Raw genomic sequence first — 15520 nt, 5'->3', positions numbered from 1 at the left:
AGAATGGCCTTGGGTTCTCCCAGGTATAGCAGTAGTGGCTGCCTGTGCAACAAGAGGGCCGAGCCAGGTCTCCAGCTCACTCCTGCATTCATTTCCCTCTGCATGTATGTGGCTGCAGGCTGCCCCTGAAGGAGGACTGTGGTCTAGGATGGTCAGATGCTTCCGTACAACAGCCTGCTTACAGAAAATCCCCACTAACAGAACATGCAGGATCAGCCTTAGCCTTGATCTTGGCTTTCCACCCTTTTAATTACACTTTCTACATGAAAAGCATAGACTGAAGGGGTTGGGTAGTTCATAAGCATAAAGCGTTTAAGAATCACGTCAAGTCCAAAGAGACCATAATAATTAGAAACATTTTAATTCCTAGCCACTTGGCGGCACTTAGTATCAGAGCCATCTGAGCATGTCAGCCTTTGAACTTGCTCAGCAAGAGTACATGATCACACACTCTTAGGGTAAATCAGAATTAGATGAAGGTTATTTATTGGTGAGACTTTTTTCCTGTAGTGAGCTTCCTTTACACAGCATGGTGTAAATAGCATCAGATTGAATGAAAAGTCTGTTAAATGCAACCATAAATAACTAGAATAAATATACATCAAGTCACTTTACAGCACATATTTTTAGGGCCAAGGTTTGGATCTGTCCCGACCTCAGTGTGCTCTCTGGGCGGAGCAGCTGAGATGGCAGCAGACATCTCACTCACAGCTGTCATGTGACCGAGTGATGGGCCAACAGAAGCTCCCTGAGCCCTTCCTGGGGAGGAAGCTGACAGAAACCCAAGTCCATTCAAGGGATAAGGATTGGAGGGAACCAAGAATCAGATACAGGGAGGAAAAACCACTTCTAGTCATTTCCAAGGCTCTTTCATTTTGCAGAAATAAGAGGATCCTTGTTGTCAGGAACATATTCCTGATGTGACCCCCCTCCCCCATCAAGGGGGCTGTGGCCCCGGGGAGGCAGCAGCCGACCATCTTCCTTTTGAGCAGGGGACCTGCTTTGCAGGCCCTCGCCTCGCCTCTAGGGGCAACTCCTGCATCATGTGACACTGACACAGACTTCACCATTGATCCTAGGTTTGTCTTGCCATCAGGTTGGGGAATCTTTTCTGAAATGGTCCTTACTGCATTTCCTAAGCTTAACAGGGAGGAGATAGATGCGAATAGCTCTAACCCTGAAACCCACACATTTTCCAGCCGGCCGGGTCATGGCAGAGGAAAGTGGAGCACATCCTTTTTCTCAGCCAGTCCGCACACTGAAGCTTCCAGACAGCACTGGCGCACAGCTTCCTGTATGCACAATATCATACAATAAATACAATGCTGTAGTTCTGTAAGAACTGACAAGGCCCAAAATGACAGCGTCCAGCAAGATGGCATGTGCTGCTCTGGAACAAAGTACCATTGGACAAAGACTTACTTGGGGCACAAATGCACTGGGGCAGCGGGTGAGCCTGGAGGCAGCTCAGCCCCACCACACACACACACACTCAGGGTTAGGAGTGTTGGGTAGGCCAACCAGAGGGGCAGAGGGACCCCCTGGAGCCTCCATCTGGACTTGAAGGTCTGAGTTCTGAAGCAGACCCTGAATTGAGCAGAGCACCTCAGACAGTCTTAAAAATGGGCACAGCAGCCCCTCCACTGCACCTTCACGTGCTGGGAGGAAGGGCCATTTCTGAGCACAGAAGTGGGCCAGGCCTGAATCGTGTGCTTCTCACTCCTGCGGTTTCAGAAAAGGCCCCATTCGATCACTGTCCCTCCAGCTCTGAGTATGCCTCAACTCCCACAGCTGGGATGCATCCCGACTGTCTCTGAGCTAAGGCCAGGAATGTCCCTGTGTCCTCTGCTCCTGAGCAGTCCAGGGGAAACTGTTAGACCAGAGGCCCAGAAGAGACAGGTAGCAGATGGGGTTGTCTTGGTGGGAGATGGGGAATCACCACGGGCTTATTCCCAGGAACAGATTCTAAAGCAGGAAGATTAACACAAAAAGCTCCCTGTGTGTTCTCTGCATGTTTGGGCACTGGCCCAACCACTTCAAGATGGAAGGAGGCCTGGAGGCACTGCCTCAGAGATGCCTGCTTGAGGCCAGTGGGCAGGGCTGGCCACGGGTGTTTGTGGAGACACTGCAGAAAAACAGGACACTTTGTGTGGCTGAAGTTATGTCACGCCCAGCTTCCTGCTGCAATGTCCTGTGAAAAGGAACCAGCAGGAGCCATATGGCATCAGAATCTGGGAATTATGAGACACAACTTCCAGGAAGATCAAATTAGACACCAACTGTGTGGGAACTAGACTATCCTACAAATATACCACAAATAGGCAGCAAAAGAACCAAACCCATCACAAAACGTACAAAGACAAAAGGTTAAGTCTTCCAGGAGGCCCCGGAACATGGACGAAAGTTCAGAAAAGCAAAATGTTGCCAACTCCTCACACTGGGCCCTGGAGGGATGCGCCTGCAGTCAGTCGCAGGCTTCCCAGGCTGGCACAGTGAGTGCCCTGGTGACAGCCTAATTCTTGGGCTTGTTTGCTTCAGCCACTTAGGGGGTCTTCCCTGTAGTGAATGGCACAGCGCAGTTTCTCCAGCATGATTTCCAAAGAGGAGTACTGGGGGAGCTTGATCATGAACATGCAGGTCTCCACCCGGATGTAGCGGGAGTCTGGGGAACCTACAGAAGAAACATGGGGGCCAACGTCAGAGGGCCAGGTGCATGTGGCTATGGGAGGCCCAGGGAGGTTGGCTGGCCTCTCTGCCTCCAGGTTTGTTTGGCCAGCAAAATTTTTTTTAAAAATTATTTTTCTGTATTAAAAGGAGATTTGGGGCTGGGGATATGGCTTGGGTTGTAGAGTCCTTGACTAGCATGAGCCAAGCCCTGGGCTTAAGCCCCAGCCCCCACCGAAATAAAGTTAGATTAAAAAAATACTGGGTTTTCATTTTCTTTGAAAATGCTAGGAGATCTGCACCATCAGGATTGTGTTGCCACAGCTCCTCCCCGGCCCTTCCCCTCACTTATGTTTTGGATTTTGGTCTGTGGGATCCTGTTCGTTCGTTACACCAGGCCTGACAGCTCTGTTCCAAACAGAGAAGGGCCTGAGTGTCCCTACTTGGAATGGGAGTGGGAGGGCCAGTACCTGCTGTGCCATCCGGGGGGGCAATCTTCATAGGGTAGGGGGGCACGTGGGCTGTGTCGGGGCCTCCATCTTTACAGGGGCAGGTGAAGGGGATGCGCTCCTGGTTGCAGGCAAACTTGATGAACCTGCACAGCTCCTCCTGGGTGAACGTCTCCAGGGCCCCCCAGAAGAACTCGATGTGTTGGTCCGTCTCCATTAGTCCCACCTGGTACATGGTATGGGCCTGGGGAGGAGAGACCCCAGATGTGAGCAGGCCGGGGTCACCGCTGAGCTGGTGCCTCCCAGCCTTGGGGTCTGCACATGGGCCACAAGCACAGGGCAGTTATGGAGATTACAGTGACAGTCCATGGTGAGGACAGAGTGTGAAGACAAGCTGTTGCTGCGGCCTGCCATCAAAGGTAAGGGCAACGTTGGGTGCCAGGTCCACTGCCACAGCCTGCTCAACCGGCCTGGCCCAGGGCCACCTACCTTCAGAAACTCGAGGTTGATGTAGGGGAGGCCACAGGTGCGCAGCTCCATCTCCAGTGGGCTGAGGGTGGTGAGCAGCTGCAGGGGGATGATGGAGCCCAGGCCTGCGCGCACGGCCGTCACGCACTCCACGTTCTGCAGCTCCCGCAAGCGCAGGCTGCGGATGGCTGCAGCGTAGATGTCCTTGTTCTCCCACCTGGGGTGAGGGAGAGACCCAAGAGGCTGACGGGGTGCTCCTGAATCTGGGACCACACTGCCGCAGCCAGAGGCCCCCAGCCTCTCCAGTGGCCTCAGACCCAAGCGCCCAGGTGGTCCCAGTCCTGGCAGCTCAGCTCACTCCTCCCTGGCTTCTGGTGTGCCCTTGAGAAAGGCCTTCAGCTGAAGACCATCTTTCTTGGTGTCCAATGTCCCCCCCTTTGGGAAATTCCCACCTGTCACTTGACCCAGGCCCAGTGCTGCTGTCACCCTGGCTGACTGGTTTGGGCAGACCCTCCTGTGTACACTCACGCCACAGGGATGTGCCGGCCGCGGCTGCACAGCTCCACCTCCTCGCCCGTCATGGTCAGGTAGGTGAACCTGCAGCAGGGCTTGCTGGGGCCGTCAGGACTCTCGGTGGCCAGGTGCTGGGAGGCAATCTCGGCACACAGGGCTTCCAGCTCGCTCTCGTCGTTGATCTGCAGGGACACAGGCAGGGCAGACTCAGGCTCACTGCCCGCCGCACTGCCAATGCCCCTGGACAGTGGCACTAAGAGATATCTATCTGGGCACCACACAGCTTGGCTATGAATGGGCGTGGGACACAGGCCAGGCTGTCAGTTCAGTGTTGGGTCTGTGCCCTAGACCCGGCTAATGAGATCCAAATTCCTGGGTTTTTCCTAATACTGTGTTCAAGGGGCAGCCTTCTTATGCTGGTGTGACTCTGATGACAGGATGGCACCCTGGTGCTATGGAGGCCATCTTTGCCAGCATCTGGGAAAGACTGAGACTGAGTTTTCTTTTGGTACCAGGGATTGAACCCAGGGGTACGTAACCACCGAGCCACATCCCCAGCCCTTTTTGTTATTTGAGACAGTCCCACTTAAGTTGCTTAGAGCATCACTAAATTGCTGAGGCGATCCTCCTGCCTCAGCCTCCTAAGCCGCTGGGATTACAGGCGTGCGCCACCGCATCCAACCTAAGACACTTGGATTCGACTCTGCCCAGAGCCAAACCTATAAAGAGTGACTATATATTTTAAAATATTCTTAAGTTAGTTGAACCTGGTATTTCTGTCACCTGCCACCAGAGCCCAGACTTAATTCTACCTGTGGAACATGTACAGGCCACTGCCTTCCACCATTTGCCAGAATAAAGGTCCAAAAGTCACTGGAAGGAGAATACTGGGTTCCTAGGGAGATGACAACATGATCCAGAGGACAGCAGCCTGCAGCTGCTGAGGATAGTGACAGTTGGGAGTGCTGGAACCCACCCTCTGTTCTTGGTGGCACCCTTCCCAGTGAAGGCTGCAGGCATCCTGCTGGCAGAAGCACAGCTAGCCTCCCTCAATGGCCTTGCGGTCCCCTTCAGCCGGAAGCCTTGGCTGGACTACTATCTGCATTCATGTAGCATCCCTAATACTATCTTGCAGTCCCAGTCCCTTGCTGTCACGCAGAGCCCCAGAGGACTTCTCAGAGCTGTGTCTGACAGAGATGCTTACACAGGGGGCAGACCCCTTGCTTAGCCCCTTTGGGCGACTCAGCAGTCCTGTTTCTGCAGAGCAGCAGGGTGACATCTAAGACCCCTGCTTTGTTGCTCCCTTGGCTGGCTGCTTACAGAGACCCTGGCCACCAGGTACCTCAGTGGCCCTGGAAGTTGCTGTTGGTAAAGTCACCTGAAACCGCCCTGTGGAGGTCTGTGGCCATGGGAGCAGACGGAGGGCCCTTGCAGAGGAGGACTGGCTTCTAAGACCCTCCCCACCCTGCTGCCACCGTTCTCCAGCTGAGGAGCCAGACGGAGTTCTTGGCCCTTCTGCCAGCGAGGATGGCCAGGGCCAGCAGGGCACTTCCCATAGCCCTTTCCCAGGCTTGTGAGGATGGACTAAAACCCTCAGCATGGGCCCTTACCTACAGGAAGCAGTCTAGAAACTTCATGAAGACAGGAAGTGGGCCCAGAGCCCGGCCCACCTGGGCCTCAGTGATGCTACGGGAGGAAGGGAGGCCCAACAGCCTCAGCCACCCAGCAGCCGGGGGGCACAGGCCACCTGCTCCTACAGGAGGGGCTGGTTTGATGTTGTCGTGGCCTCCACCTCTGTGTCTCAAGTGTGTTCAAGGAAGGGAGGAAGGACTCCATTTCAAAGCCTTTGTGGCATATCCCAGATGATCTGCAGGGCTGACCTCCTGCGTGATTTCTGAGGCCCCTGAGCGACTCTTAAAAGATGAAACTGGATATGACAGATCACTGGGCCCTTGACTTGCTGTGTGCATATGTGAGCACGCCACGGCGAATTTCCCCTTCCTGTGTATCTATAAAGCATGCATCTAAAAAATATATAAATAAAAGGAAGGGCGGGGGCTCAGTGGTAGAGTGCTTGTCTAGCATGTGTGAGGCCCTGGGTTTGATCCTCAGCACCATATATATAGAAATAGATATATACATAAATAAATAAAGGTATTGTGTCCCACTACAACTAAAAAATATTTTAAAAATAAATAAATATAATAAAAGGAAGATCAGTAGAGTAGAGGAGAGGGGAAAAGGGTGGGAGGAGAGAGAAAGGGGAAGTACTGGGGACTGACGTGGGGCTTAGTACATTCGTTGCCTGTATATATGACTGTATCCAGATGAACCCTGGTATTATGTATGATTATAATGCACTGGTGAAAACATTTAAAAACTGGACCAAGGGCTGGGGATGTGGCTCAAGCGGTAGCGCGCTCGCCTGGCATGCGTGCGGCCCGGGTTCGATCCTCAGCACCACATACAAACAAAGATGTTGTGTCCGCCGAAAACTAAAAATAAATAAATAAATATTTAAAAAAATAAAAAATAAATAAAATAAAATAAAAATAAAAACTGGACCAAAAATAAAGAAACCAGACCTTCTTGTGATGCCTCCCCCTGCCTCTTCTCTTTGAGCTGCCAAGAACTCTCCACCTGCATCCTCAGGGACAGACACTGTAAGCAGAGGGCCTGGCAGAGCAGGTCACATCACCCCCGACTTCTTCAGTCAGCAAGGAGGGGCCAGAGCTCCGACACCAGCCCTCCTGACACCGCTAGCGTTCTCTTGGGGATCATTCCTCATAGTGGGGCTGGAGCCTGTGTGAAGCCAACAATCAGGGCCCTGCTGCCACCCAGAGAAAATGAGCCTTCACTTACGCTCTCAAACTTCTTGACGTAATTATAGGTAAGGATGTCTGCTTCCTGCAGGTCCTGGTCAGGGTCCAGGGGCTCCCCCACCAGAGTCTTCCAGAAGGAGGGCAGGAGGTCCAGGGGAAGGGGGACATCTGCCCGGATGGCGATCCCCAGCAACTGGCCTAGGAAGTGCAGCAGCTGCTCCTCCCCGTAGGTGATGGGGCTGGGCGTCAGGATGTACTTGCCCTGAGGTGCAGGGGCAGAGGCAGCAGTGAACAGGTGTCCTTGGCGCCCACCCCCCCTGCAGGCAGGAGAGGCTGCCACAGGCCCGAGCTCACCCAGGTGGCACAGCAAGGCCTGCCCACCCAGACCAGAGAGGTGCTTGAAAGGCAGAGAGCCAGGAGGATGTGCACCAGGGAGCCGACCCCACCCGGCGACTGGACGGCCTTGCCATGGCCTCACCTTGTTCTTGTTGACAGCAGAGCTGGGGCACAGCAGCAGGAGCGACAGCGAAGAGCTCTGCAGCTCCTTGCACACCTGCCACAGGAAGTGGCGGAAGGAGCCACCTGCAGGACAGACAGGCTGGATCAGCACCCAGGGGTCCCCAGGAGGAGCGCCTGGAGGCTCCCTCCCACCTCACCTGCGAGACCTGGGAGACCAATCAATCTTTTCTCTTTTTGCAGGGCTGGGGATGAACCCAGGGCCTCACCAGGCTAGGAAGCCTCTGACTGAGCCACACCCTAGCCTGGAAGATCAATTCTTGTCAACCTGACTGCGGCTAAGGTGGAGCAGAACTGGGGGAGCTGAGTAAAATCCTGCTCTGCTGCTCACTCGCTGGGTGACCCAGGGGTAGCCCTGCTCTCAGGACATCTCTGAATGGGGTTCAGTCGTGCCTCTATTGAATGGGGGAGAGGTGGAGCCTTGCAGGCTGGGCAGAGGATTCAGTGAGGTCGCAGCCCAGCCTGATGGGTGGCACCTCTCCTGGTGCCAAGCCTGTCCTGATTTTTTTAAATTTTTTTTTAATATTTATTTTTTAGTTATAGGTGGGCACAATGTATTTATTTTATTATTTTATTTTTATATGGTGCTGAGGATTGAACCCAGTGCCTCACACATGCTAGGCGAGCACTCTACCACTGAGCTACAGCCCCAGCCCAAGCCTGTCCTGATTTGCAGGCTTGTTTGGTCCCTGTTCCTTCCCCTGGGCCCTGCTGGGAGCAGGCGGTCTCCTGGAGTGTGTGCTGATTTAGAGGACACTGACGCACATAGGATGGCCATCTTCCAGCTCTTCTGCTGCTGCCTTTCAAATATCTTTGGTTTTCTTACAAAACTCATCTGTCCCTGGACTTCCCTGTGAGTGCCCCTGTAGGTACCCTAAGGTCAGCTACACTCACACAGGGCCCCCCTGGGGCCCAGTATGGGGGCTGATGGCAGGGCCTGGCCACAGGGCAGGAGGCTCCTGACCGCAGAGACTGGGAAGGCCAAGGGCCTGGGCTTTTAGACCTGCTGAGCCTGGGGAGTGACCTGACTCTGTGGCGTCCAAGTTCTTCTACCTGTGGAGCGGCCGATGGTGGCTTCCTGTCGGGTTCTGGTGCTCCGAGCAGGGCGGGGTGTCTGGCCAAGGCCTGGCCTGTTCTGAGCACTCAGTGAATCAGCTGCTCTCCCAGAACTGGGGGTCTGCCAGGGGGTCAGTGTTCCCTGCCACTTCTGGCAACAGTGTCCCAAGGACAGACCGCGGGAAATGGAGGACAGAGCTGAGGGACTTTTCCTCCTCCTTCCCACCTAGTGCACCCAGCTGAAGAGAACTGAGGCTTCTTCCCCCACCCATGGCAGAGATGCTTCTTGAATGTCTAGAGCTAAATAAACATGACTTCCCAGAGAGTGCAGAGTGCAATGATGCCACATGCCACTGAAATTAGGCCTACCTGGTGCCCTGAGCCGAGCCCACCCAGCCCCTCAGCTTGGGCTCTTCCTGGGAAAAGGACTGACCTGCCTCTGCTGGACCTACCACAAGGACAGTGGCCTCGCCCCAGACCACTGCAGGCACCAGTTCTCACATGGGAATAGGGTTGGTCAGTGGGTCCCGGTCAGTCCAGAAGACCTGGCTCCTGCAGAGCGTGGGGGGGCTCCTGGGCAGCTCAGGGGAAATCAGCCAGGAGCCCCCGCATTCTAAACTCCCTAGGGCAGCCCCGGGAGACTCTTACTGGTGCCGTGGACCTCCTCCCCGGTGAAGCGGATGTTGAAGGCGTAGGTGGGGTCACCGCCACTCGCCAGCTTGACGCAGAGCTGTGAGGATGGCACAGAGGCCAGTTGCCTGGCAGCCTGGCAGAAGTAGGAGTTTTCAGAAGCTCTGATTTCCCCTGGGAAGCGAGAGAGGAGTGGGTCACAGCCTCCAGTGGCTGTCCCCTACCCTTCCATTGTGGAAGCAGCCTGCTGGGCTCGGTCTGCTCCCCTGGCCTCTGGGTTGTGCCCTCCCTCTGTCCTCGCATCTTCAAATGTCTCAGGCCTAAGCACTTGCTAAGTGGTTCCCGCCGCCTAGAGCCTCCCTCCTTCCTCCAAAGATGAGGCCCAGGTCCTTCTCATCTTCTAGAGGCTTCTGAGTGCCTCCAGGGGGCTCCTCCCTCAAGCCCTTGCATTCTGCCAGTGTGTGGGGCTACTGCAGACTCCAGCCGTCCTGTAGGTGCGCCCCTGCCCTTTGATGACAGAGCCCAGCGATCAGCAGGCACACGGCCATCAGAACACAGCTGTGCTGCCCCACAGTGAGGCCTGGCCACGGGGTAAAGGAAGGCTCCGTCTCTTGCTGTTGGGAAGGGAGGCCCTGAGGTCACCCTGGGCTTCTTAGAAGCCACATGCTGGGGCTCCAGAGCACAATGAAAGCAGCAGCCAGATGAAGGAGGACTTAGTCGCTCCTTCTGGAAGCTCCTTCTGTGTTGGGCAGCCCCACCCAGTTTTTAGGCACTACCATTTTGCTCTCTGTAGCCACCCCTACCTCCCACAATTTCCAATGGGTCCAAGGTGATCTCAGGTGCCGCGTGGTCGGCTGTCCTCTGCACAGTGGCATTCAGCACTCGGTTCATCACGGTCACCTTTGTGTCATAGAAGATCAGCCCTGGAGACAAGAATTGGGAGAGAAGAATGGGCGGGGCTGCTTCCCTTCCTTCTCAGTCACCTTGTGTCCATCAGAGGCTATGGTGGCCCACAGGGTCTTCCCTAGGCAGGTGCTAGGCAGAGCACTCAAGTGCCACACTGTGGCAATGTGAAGCGTGACTGTGCTATTTATCCAAGTGCTCAGTGCCCTCATGTGCCCTGATTGCTCAGCAGGGGACCCTGTACTGCAGTCGACACAAACAAGGAGGGTGCAAAACTGAGTAGACAAAGTGCCCACTTTTATTTTTATTTTTTTGGTACTGGGCATTGAATCCAGGGGCACTCAACCACTGAGCCATGACCCCAGCCTGTTTTTTATTTTTAGAAACAGCGTCTCACTGAGTTGCTTAGGGCCTTGCCAAGTTGCTGAGGCTGCCTTTGAACTCATGATCCTCCTATCTTAGCCTCCCAAGCCGCTGGGATTACAGGCACGCGCCACTGCGCCCAGCCAGGTTACAAGGCCCTGCCCCTGCTGTAGTTAGTTTCTTTCTTTTCTTTTTGTTGTTTTGGTATCAGGGATTGAACCAGGGGTATTAACCAACAAGCCCATCTCCAGCACCGCCCCCCCCCCTTTTAAAATTTTTATTCGAAACAAGGTCTCACTAAGTTGCTGAGGCTGACTGTTTTGGGCCATCCTCCTGCATCAGCCTCCCAGGCTGCTGGGATGACCGGCGTGGGCCTCTGCGCCTGGCTGTGGTTGGTCTCTACTGGAGGCTCTGCTGCTGCAGAGGATGCCTGTCCGCTAGACATAAGGTGGGCAGTGGGAGTCTTCTAGGCAGTTTGGACAAAGGCCTGGTCATTCTGCCTGGAGGTTCTGGCTCTGGTGCCTTAAAGGTCACCTCTCTCTTCCTGCAGGGTCCAGGCAGGCCCAGGCACTGACCTTTGGCCTCCTTCAGAAGGGCCGCGATGCTGTGGGTGTACATGGGTGTCTGGCGCAGCTCCACCAGGGGCAGGAAGAAGGTCTCCAGCGTGGTGTTGAGGGACTGCAGCAAGGCGAAGCGCAGGCGCAGGCTCTCAATGGGCACATCTGAGGGGGATAGGACGGTCATGCTGGACCTCTGCCAAGCCAGCCCAACACACTTACCTCAGCAAACTCAGGAGGTCCCTGTCACTGGGGAGGACCATGTACAGTGGGACTAGGGGCTGGTTTTATTCCTGGGACCCCAGAGACACTATCAGTGAGCAAGGGCCCTCAACGTGCCTGAACATGTGCCAAACAGAAGGCAAGTGTGGGGCCCTGAGGATGGAAGGCCCTTTAGCCTTCCTTTGGGCCGAGGGTGGGCTCTGGGAGGGAGCCCCAGGCCATGGGCATGCAGGGCAAGGGCTCTACTACTGCCCCAGCTTTATGTTGTTTAACTTTTCAAACACCTGAAATAATTACAGCCTACAGGAAATCCAAAAATAGCAGAGTCCTGGGTGCCCTTCAACCAGGCCCCACACCAGGCACGCACCACTGCGCCCAGCCAGGTTACAAGGCCCACTGGCACGCTGCCTTAACTGTCACCTTCACACCTATGGCACACTCCACCACAAGAGACTGAAGTTAGGGACAAGTCTTTGCCCACCTTTACCCCCTTGTGTCCAGAAGTGCAAGGCCCTGCTCCCGCTGCCAGCGAGGCAGCATCTCCTGGGGCCGGCAGGCGCTGGCAGGGCCTGCTCCCAGGGGCAGATCCAGGTGAGGGTGCTGGCCCCTTATAGCTTCCTAGCTTTCAACAAAAATACATTGCTCCCCCATCAGGATAATGCAGGTGGCCATCCCCTCTCACACTCCCACAGCAGCCTGGCCTAGAGGAGCATGTGCACAGAGCAGGGTCCTGGGCGCAGCAGTGGGCGCCATGGTGGGCACTGCCTTCCAGCCCTGTGCTTCTCAGTCTGTGGCCTCACCCTGCTGCAGTGAGCACAGGAACAGGCCTGAGACTCCCTTGGCCGTGGTCACAGCCGCCTGTCTCTCCCCCTCTCTCTACACACCTAGCAGGTAGAAGGAGCCCCTAAGTATTTCTGTAACAGATGTCTAAATGGCATCTCGCCCTTCTAAACACTGCTTGTCACAGGGTATGTCCCCACTGGGCATTAGGGAAGGGGTTACTCCAAGGGGCCACATACTCAAGAGACAGGCCACTCTGGGGTCAGTGGCATCGGCAGGGTCCAGGTAAACCTCATGGGGGTGGAGCCTTGCAGGTGTGATGGCAAGGTGGCGGCACAGCCGATTGATGTACTGCACGAGAGCCACGTCCATCTCCAGGGTCCATTTCCTTGAGGCCTTCTGCGCATGACGGACATCAATGCAGGCACACCTGGGGCAGGGGAGGGGAGAAGGGCCAGGTGGGGGGCTGTCTTCTAGGATGAGGGCTGATTCCTCCTACAGAGCCACACCCAGCCCTGGAGTGTGCTTGGAATTACCCAGCCTCCAGGGCTTTCTTGGTGTTCAAACTGCTCCTCACCGGAAGAGCTCTTTCAAAACAGGCCTGTGGAGCATTCTATTCCAGCGTCCTATTCCAGCATCCACGTGCAGGGATGTTGGCCCGGCTGGTCTGCAGGGTGCTCAGGAGGGCTTTGCCGTAGGGCTGCGTTAGCACAGCAGGGGCAGAGGCCACCCAACTGCCTGCTGCTGGGGCTCTGCTGGGTAGATTAGTCCATGCTCAACAACAGAACGCTGAGCATCATGGGAGCATGTGCAACACCACCACAATCGGATGACCCTGAGTGGTAGGAGAAAGGCAGACTGCAGACAGCATGCCCTTCTTCAGCTGCACTGAAGTCATCAGCTCCCAGGACAACACTGGGAAACACGTCCCCTGAGCATCAGGCAGCCTTCACCTCGGGGCACAGAACCACAGGGCATTGCCTCCTTGTGTGCAGACACTCATGAGGTGTCCAGTGTGCACGGCCTTCCTCCCCAAACCTTGTGCAATTGATCCGAAAAAGGCAGGGTAGCAACCAGCAGGCAGGCAGGCACCTGGACAGTGCCTACGGCGCCTCCGGTGGCCACATACCACACTGACCACACCACCCAGAAGGGGTACCTAGGGGAAATTGGGGATGCACCTTCTTGTCTCTCCTCACTACAGACCACCTTGGTCCCATCCAAGGAGTCTCATAGAGAGACCTAGATCCCCATCCCTGGAGAGGCCCTCACAGCCCCTCTTAGGCTGGCTGCCTTAGACAAATCCCTGGCAAAGAGGCAAGGGGGTGTCGAGGCATCATGTGACCCTGGACCAGCATGAACCAGGCCTTCTTCTGTCACAAATGAGCACTAGGCACTTTGCAGTCTTTTTTTAGCCCAATTTGTCCCTTCCCAGTTAGAAATGAGTTTCTAGTCCCAAATAGGTGATTCTACTTTCCAACAAAACCAAGGTTGTCCCTCTTGCTGATTTCTAAAACAAGTCCAGAAAACCTGTCCTTCCGTCATGATGCTGAGCCCCACCTGAGGGCTGACTATGAGGCTTCACTGTGAGATGCTGGCCCTGAGCAGCAGACAATTCTCAATTTTGAAAACTGATGTGTACAGCAGCCTGTGCAAGGCAGCCCCTCTCAGGACTGAGTGCGTCTTGCTATGGGCAGGGCCGAGTGGGCTTGTGGGAGAGCAAGCGAGAGGGCAGGGCTCTCTCTGTCCTGCAAATGTATTTGCTTGGGATCCACGAAGAGACAGGAAGGGGAAACCATGTTTGTTTGTCCCTGGAGACTGGTCAGCTATGCCTTGCTGTTGCCCCTGCCTGGGTGGGACAGAGGGCAGCAGAGACTGGAGGGAAGGGGGAATCCAAGGAAAAGGATCTTTGGAATAGGAAATTGTCCCAGTTATTGACTAAATTGTGTCCCTCCCACAAATTCACATGTGGATCCCTCTCCCCCAGTGTCACTGTGTTTGCAGACAGGGCCTTTACAGAGATAACTGAGGTTACATGTAGTCACAGGGGGCCCCACTCTAATAGGTCACCTTATAAGAGGACCTCATGAGAGGAGGTTAGGATAGACACATGGACCAAGAAGAGACCAGGGGAAGCACAGTGGGCAGGTGTGCTTTACCTTGGCCTGCCAGCCCCAGGGCTGTGCTGCAGCCACTGTGTGTGGTACTCCGTTAGCCAAGCTGTGCTGACTATGCCGTCCATAGTCAGATTTGGAGGGAGAGAACAGGGCTTGTTTGGAAATGTTTAGGAAAATCATCTAATGATTATGAGAATTCAGGAAACAGTTCAGAAGGCTTCTGGGGGGACAGACTAGCTCCAGAACCTGTGTTTTGGTGTCGCTTGCAGTTGCTACCCAAGCCATGAGCTAGCTGGTCCAAGGGACAACAACCCTCTTACCTCTCAAAATGAAGATCGTAGCCACAAGACAGAATTGCCCTCCAGACGCTGCGGATGTCCTGCTTGGCTCGGTCGATGACAAACTTGTGAAACCCTTCTAAGGTCAGGTACTTCTCCTCGGGGACTGATGGAAAAGTATTCACAGCGTCAGGAATTTGGTAAGAACTGTGCACGCGGGTCCCCAACCTGCTCTCCTGGCATCCCTGTCTGTGACCTGGTCCACCTGATCCCTCCCTTCTCCAGGCCTCCAGGGCCGGTCACACTGCAGTGCAGGCACAGGGGAGGCCCCAGGCCTCGGCCTCCCACTGGTCTCCCAACAGAACAGGTCTCCCCCTCCCTCCTCTGTGTGAGTCTCAGAAACTCCCCACTGACATCACAGGGAGCCACTTTCCCCAGTTCTGTTGGGGCCTCGGGTCACCAGCTGAGGACCAGGCAGGGCCTCTGGCAGGAGTCTCCTGTCACCTCTTCCTTTTTCATCTCGGTGTTCAGTATTTGCAGAACTACTATTTTCACCTCAACTCAATCAACAAAAATGGCATCCTGGCATGGCCAGGAATATTTCCCAAAGTCTTCGGAAAGGCTGCCCAAACTTCAGACCACGGGGAGTAGGGGATCCCCGTGGGAGGGAGCCCGGCAGGCAGGAGCCCAGAGGCTCTTTCTGAGTGGGCTGTGCAGCCTCCAGGTCAGGAGTGGTTCCCAGGCCATATCCCGTTCACGCTGCTCATTTACCTTCTTGTTTTTTTGTGGGTGACTTTTCTGGATCCTTTTCGTCTGGTTTGCTCTTTTCTGGTGACTTGGGCTTCACAGTTGGTTTCTTCTCACTTAAGGCAGTCCTGCTATAGACCAAAGCACTGGAATTAGAATTCTTCATGTCCACACCTCCTCACAGGAGGCACAGACGCACACACACACGAGCTCCCCCAACCCTCCGCTAACCAGCTCAGGGCGCATGGTTGAGACAGGGCTGGGTTAAGACTGCCTTGGTTCTGAGTGACAAAAATGTACTGAGCAAATTTCACAGCAAATCAATGCTTTACAAGGTGCCGGATCTTGCAGATGCTTTTCAAACTCTTTCTACATACTCGAGAGCTACAGTGTCCAACAAAGCAGACACTCGTCAGATGCAGGAACTTGGGGTTA

The 15520-nt window shown here is 54.9% G+C and overlaps 1 protein-coding gene across 8 annotated transcripts in view; it reads right to left on the bottom strand.

The window, feature by feature from the left end:
- Positions 1 to 344: 344 nt before the first annotated feature.
- Positions 345 to 15520, bottom strand: part of Hectd4 (HECT domain E3 ubiquitin protein ligase 4) — a 177402-nt gene continuing 162226 nt past the window's right edge. For 6 of the 8 annotated variants that reach the window (XM_071617024.1, XM_071617037.1, XM_071617032.1 and 3 more), the window contains exons 65-76: positions 15110 to 15216; positions 14381 to 14504; positions 12183 to 12373; positions 10960 to 11106; positions 9922 to 10041; positions 9137 to 9292; positions 7395 to 7498; positions 6957 to 7178; positions 4110 to 4276; positions 3603 to 3798; positions 3135 to 3357; positions 345 to 2671 (exon numbers count right to left, since the gene is read on the bottom strand). In XM_071617024.1, coding sequence (XP_071473125.1) covers positions 2535 to 2671; positions 3135 to 3357; positions 3603 to 3798; positions 4110 to 4276; positions 6957 to 7178; positions 7395 to 7498; positions 9137 to 9292; positions 9922 to 10041; positions 10960 to 11106; positions 12183 to 12373; positions 14381 to 14504; positions 15110 to 15216 — 1894 coding nt within the window. In that variant the 3' untranslated portion in view covers positions 345 to 2534. Of the gene's footprint in view, positions 2672 to 3134; positions 3358 to 3602; positions 3799 to 4109; positions 4277 to 6956; positions 7179 to 7394; positions 7499 to 9136; positions 9293 to 9921; positions 10042 to 10959; positions 11107 to 12182; positions 12374 to 14380; positions 14505 to 15109; positions 15217 to 15520 lie in introns of those variants that run through there. The other 2 variants (XM_071617027.1, XM_071617043.1) reach the window with 2 other exon arrangements.

The sequence above is a fragment of the Marmota flaviventris genome, chromosome 1, assembly GCF_047511675.1.
Source record: "Marmota flaviventris isolate mMarFla1 chromosome 1, mMarFla1.hap1, whole genome shotgun sequence".
Lineage (NCBI taxonomy): Eukaryota > Metazoa > Chordata > Mammalia > Rodentia > Sciuridae > Marmota > Marmota flaviventris.
This window is presented reverse-complemented; position numbering and strand designations above follow the sequence as displayed.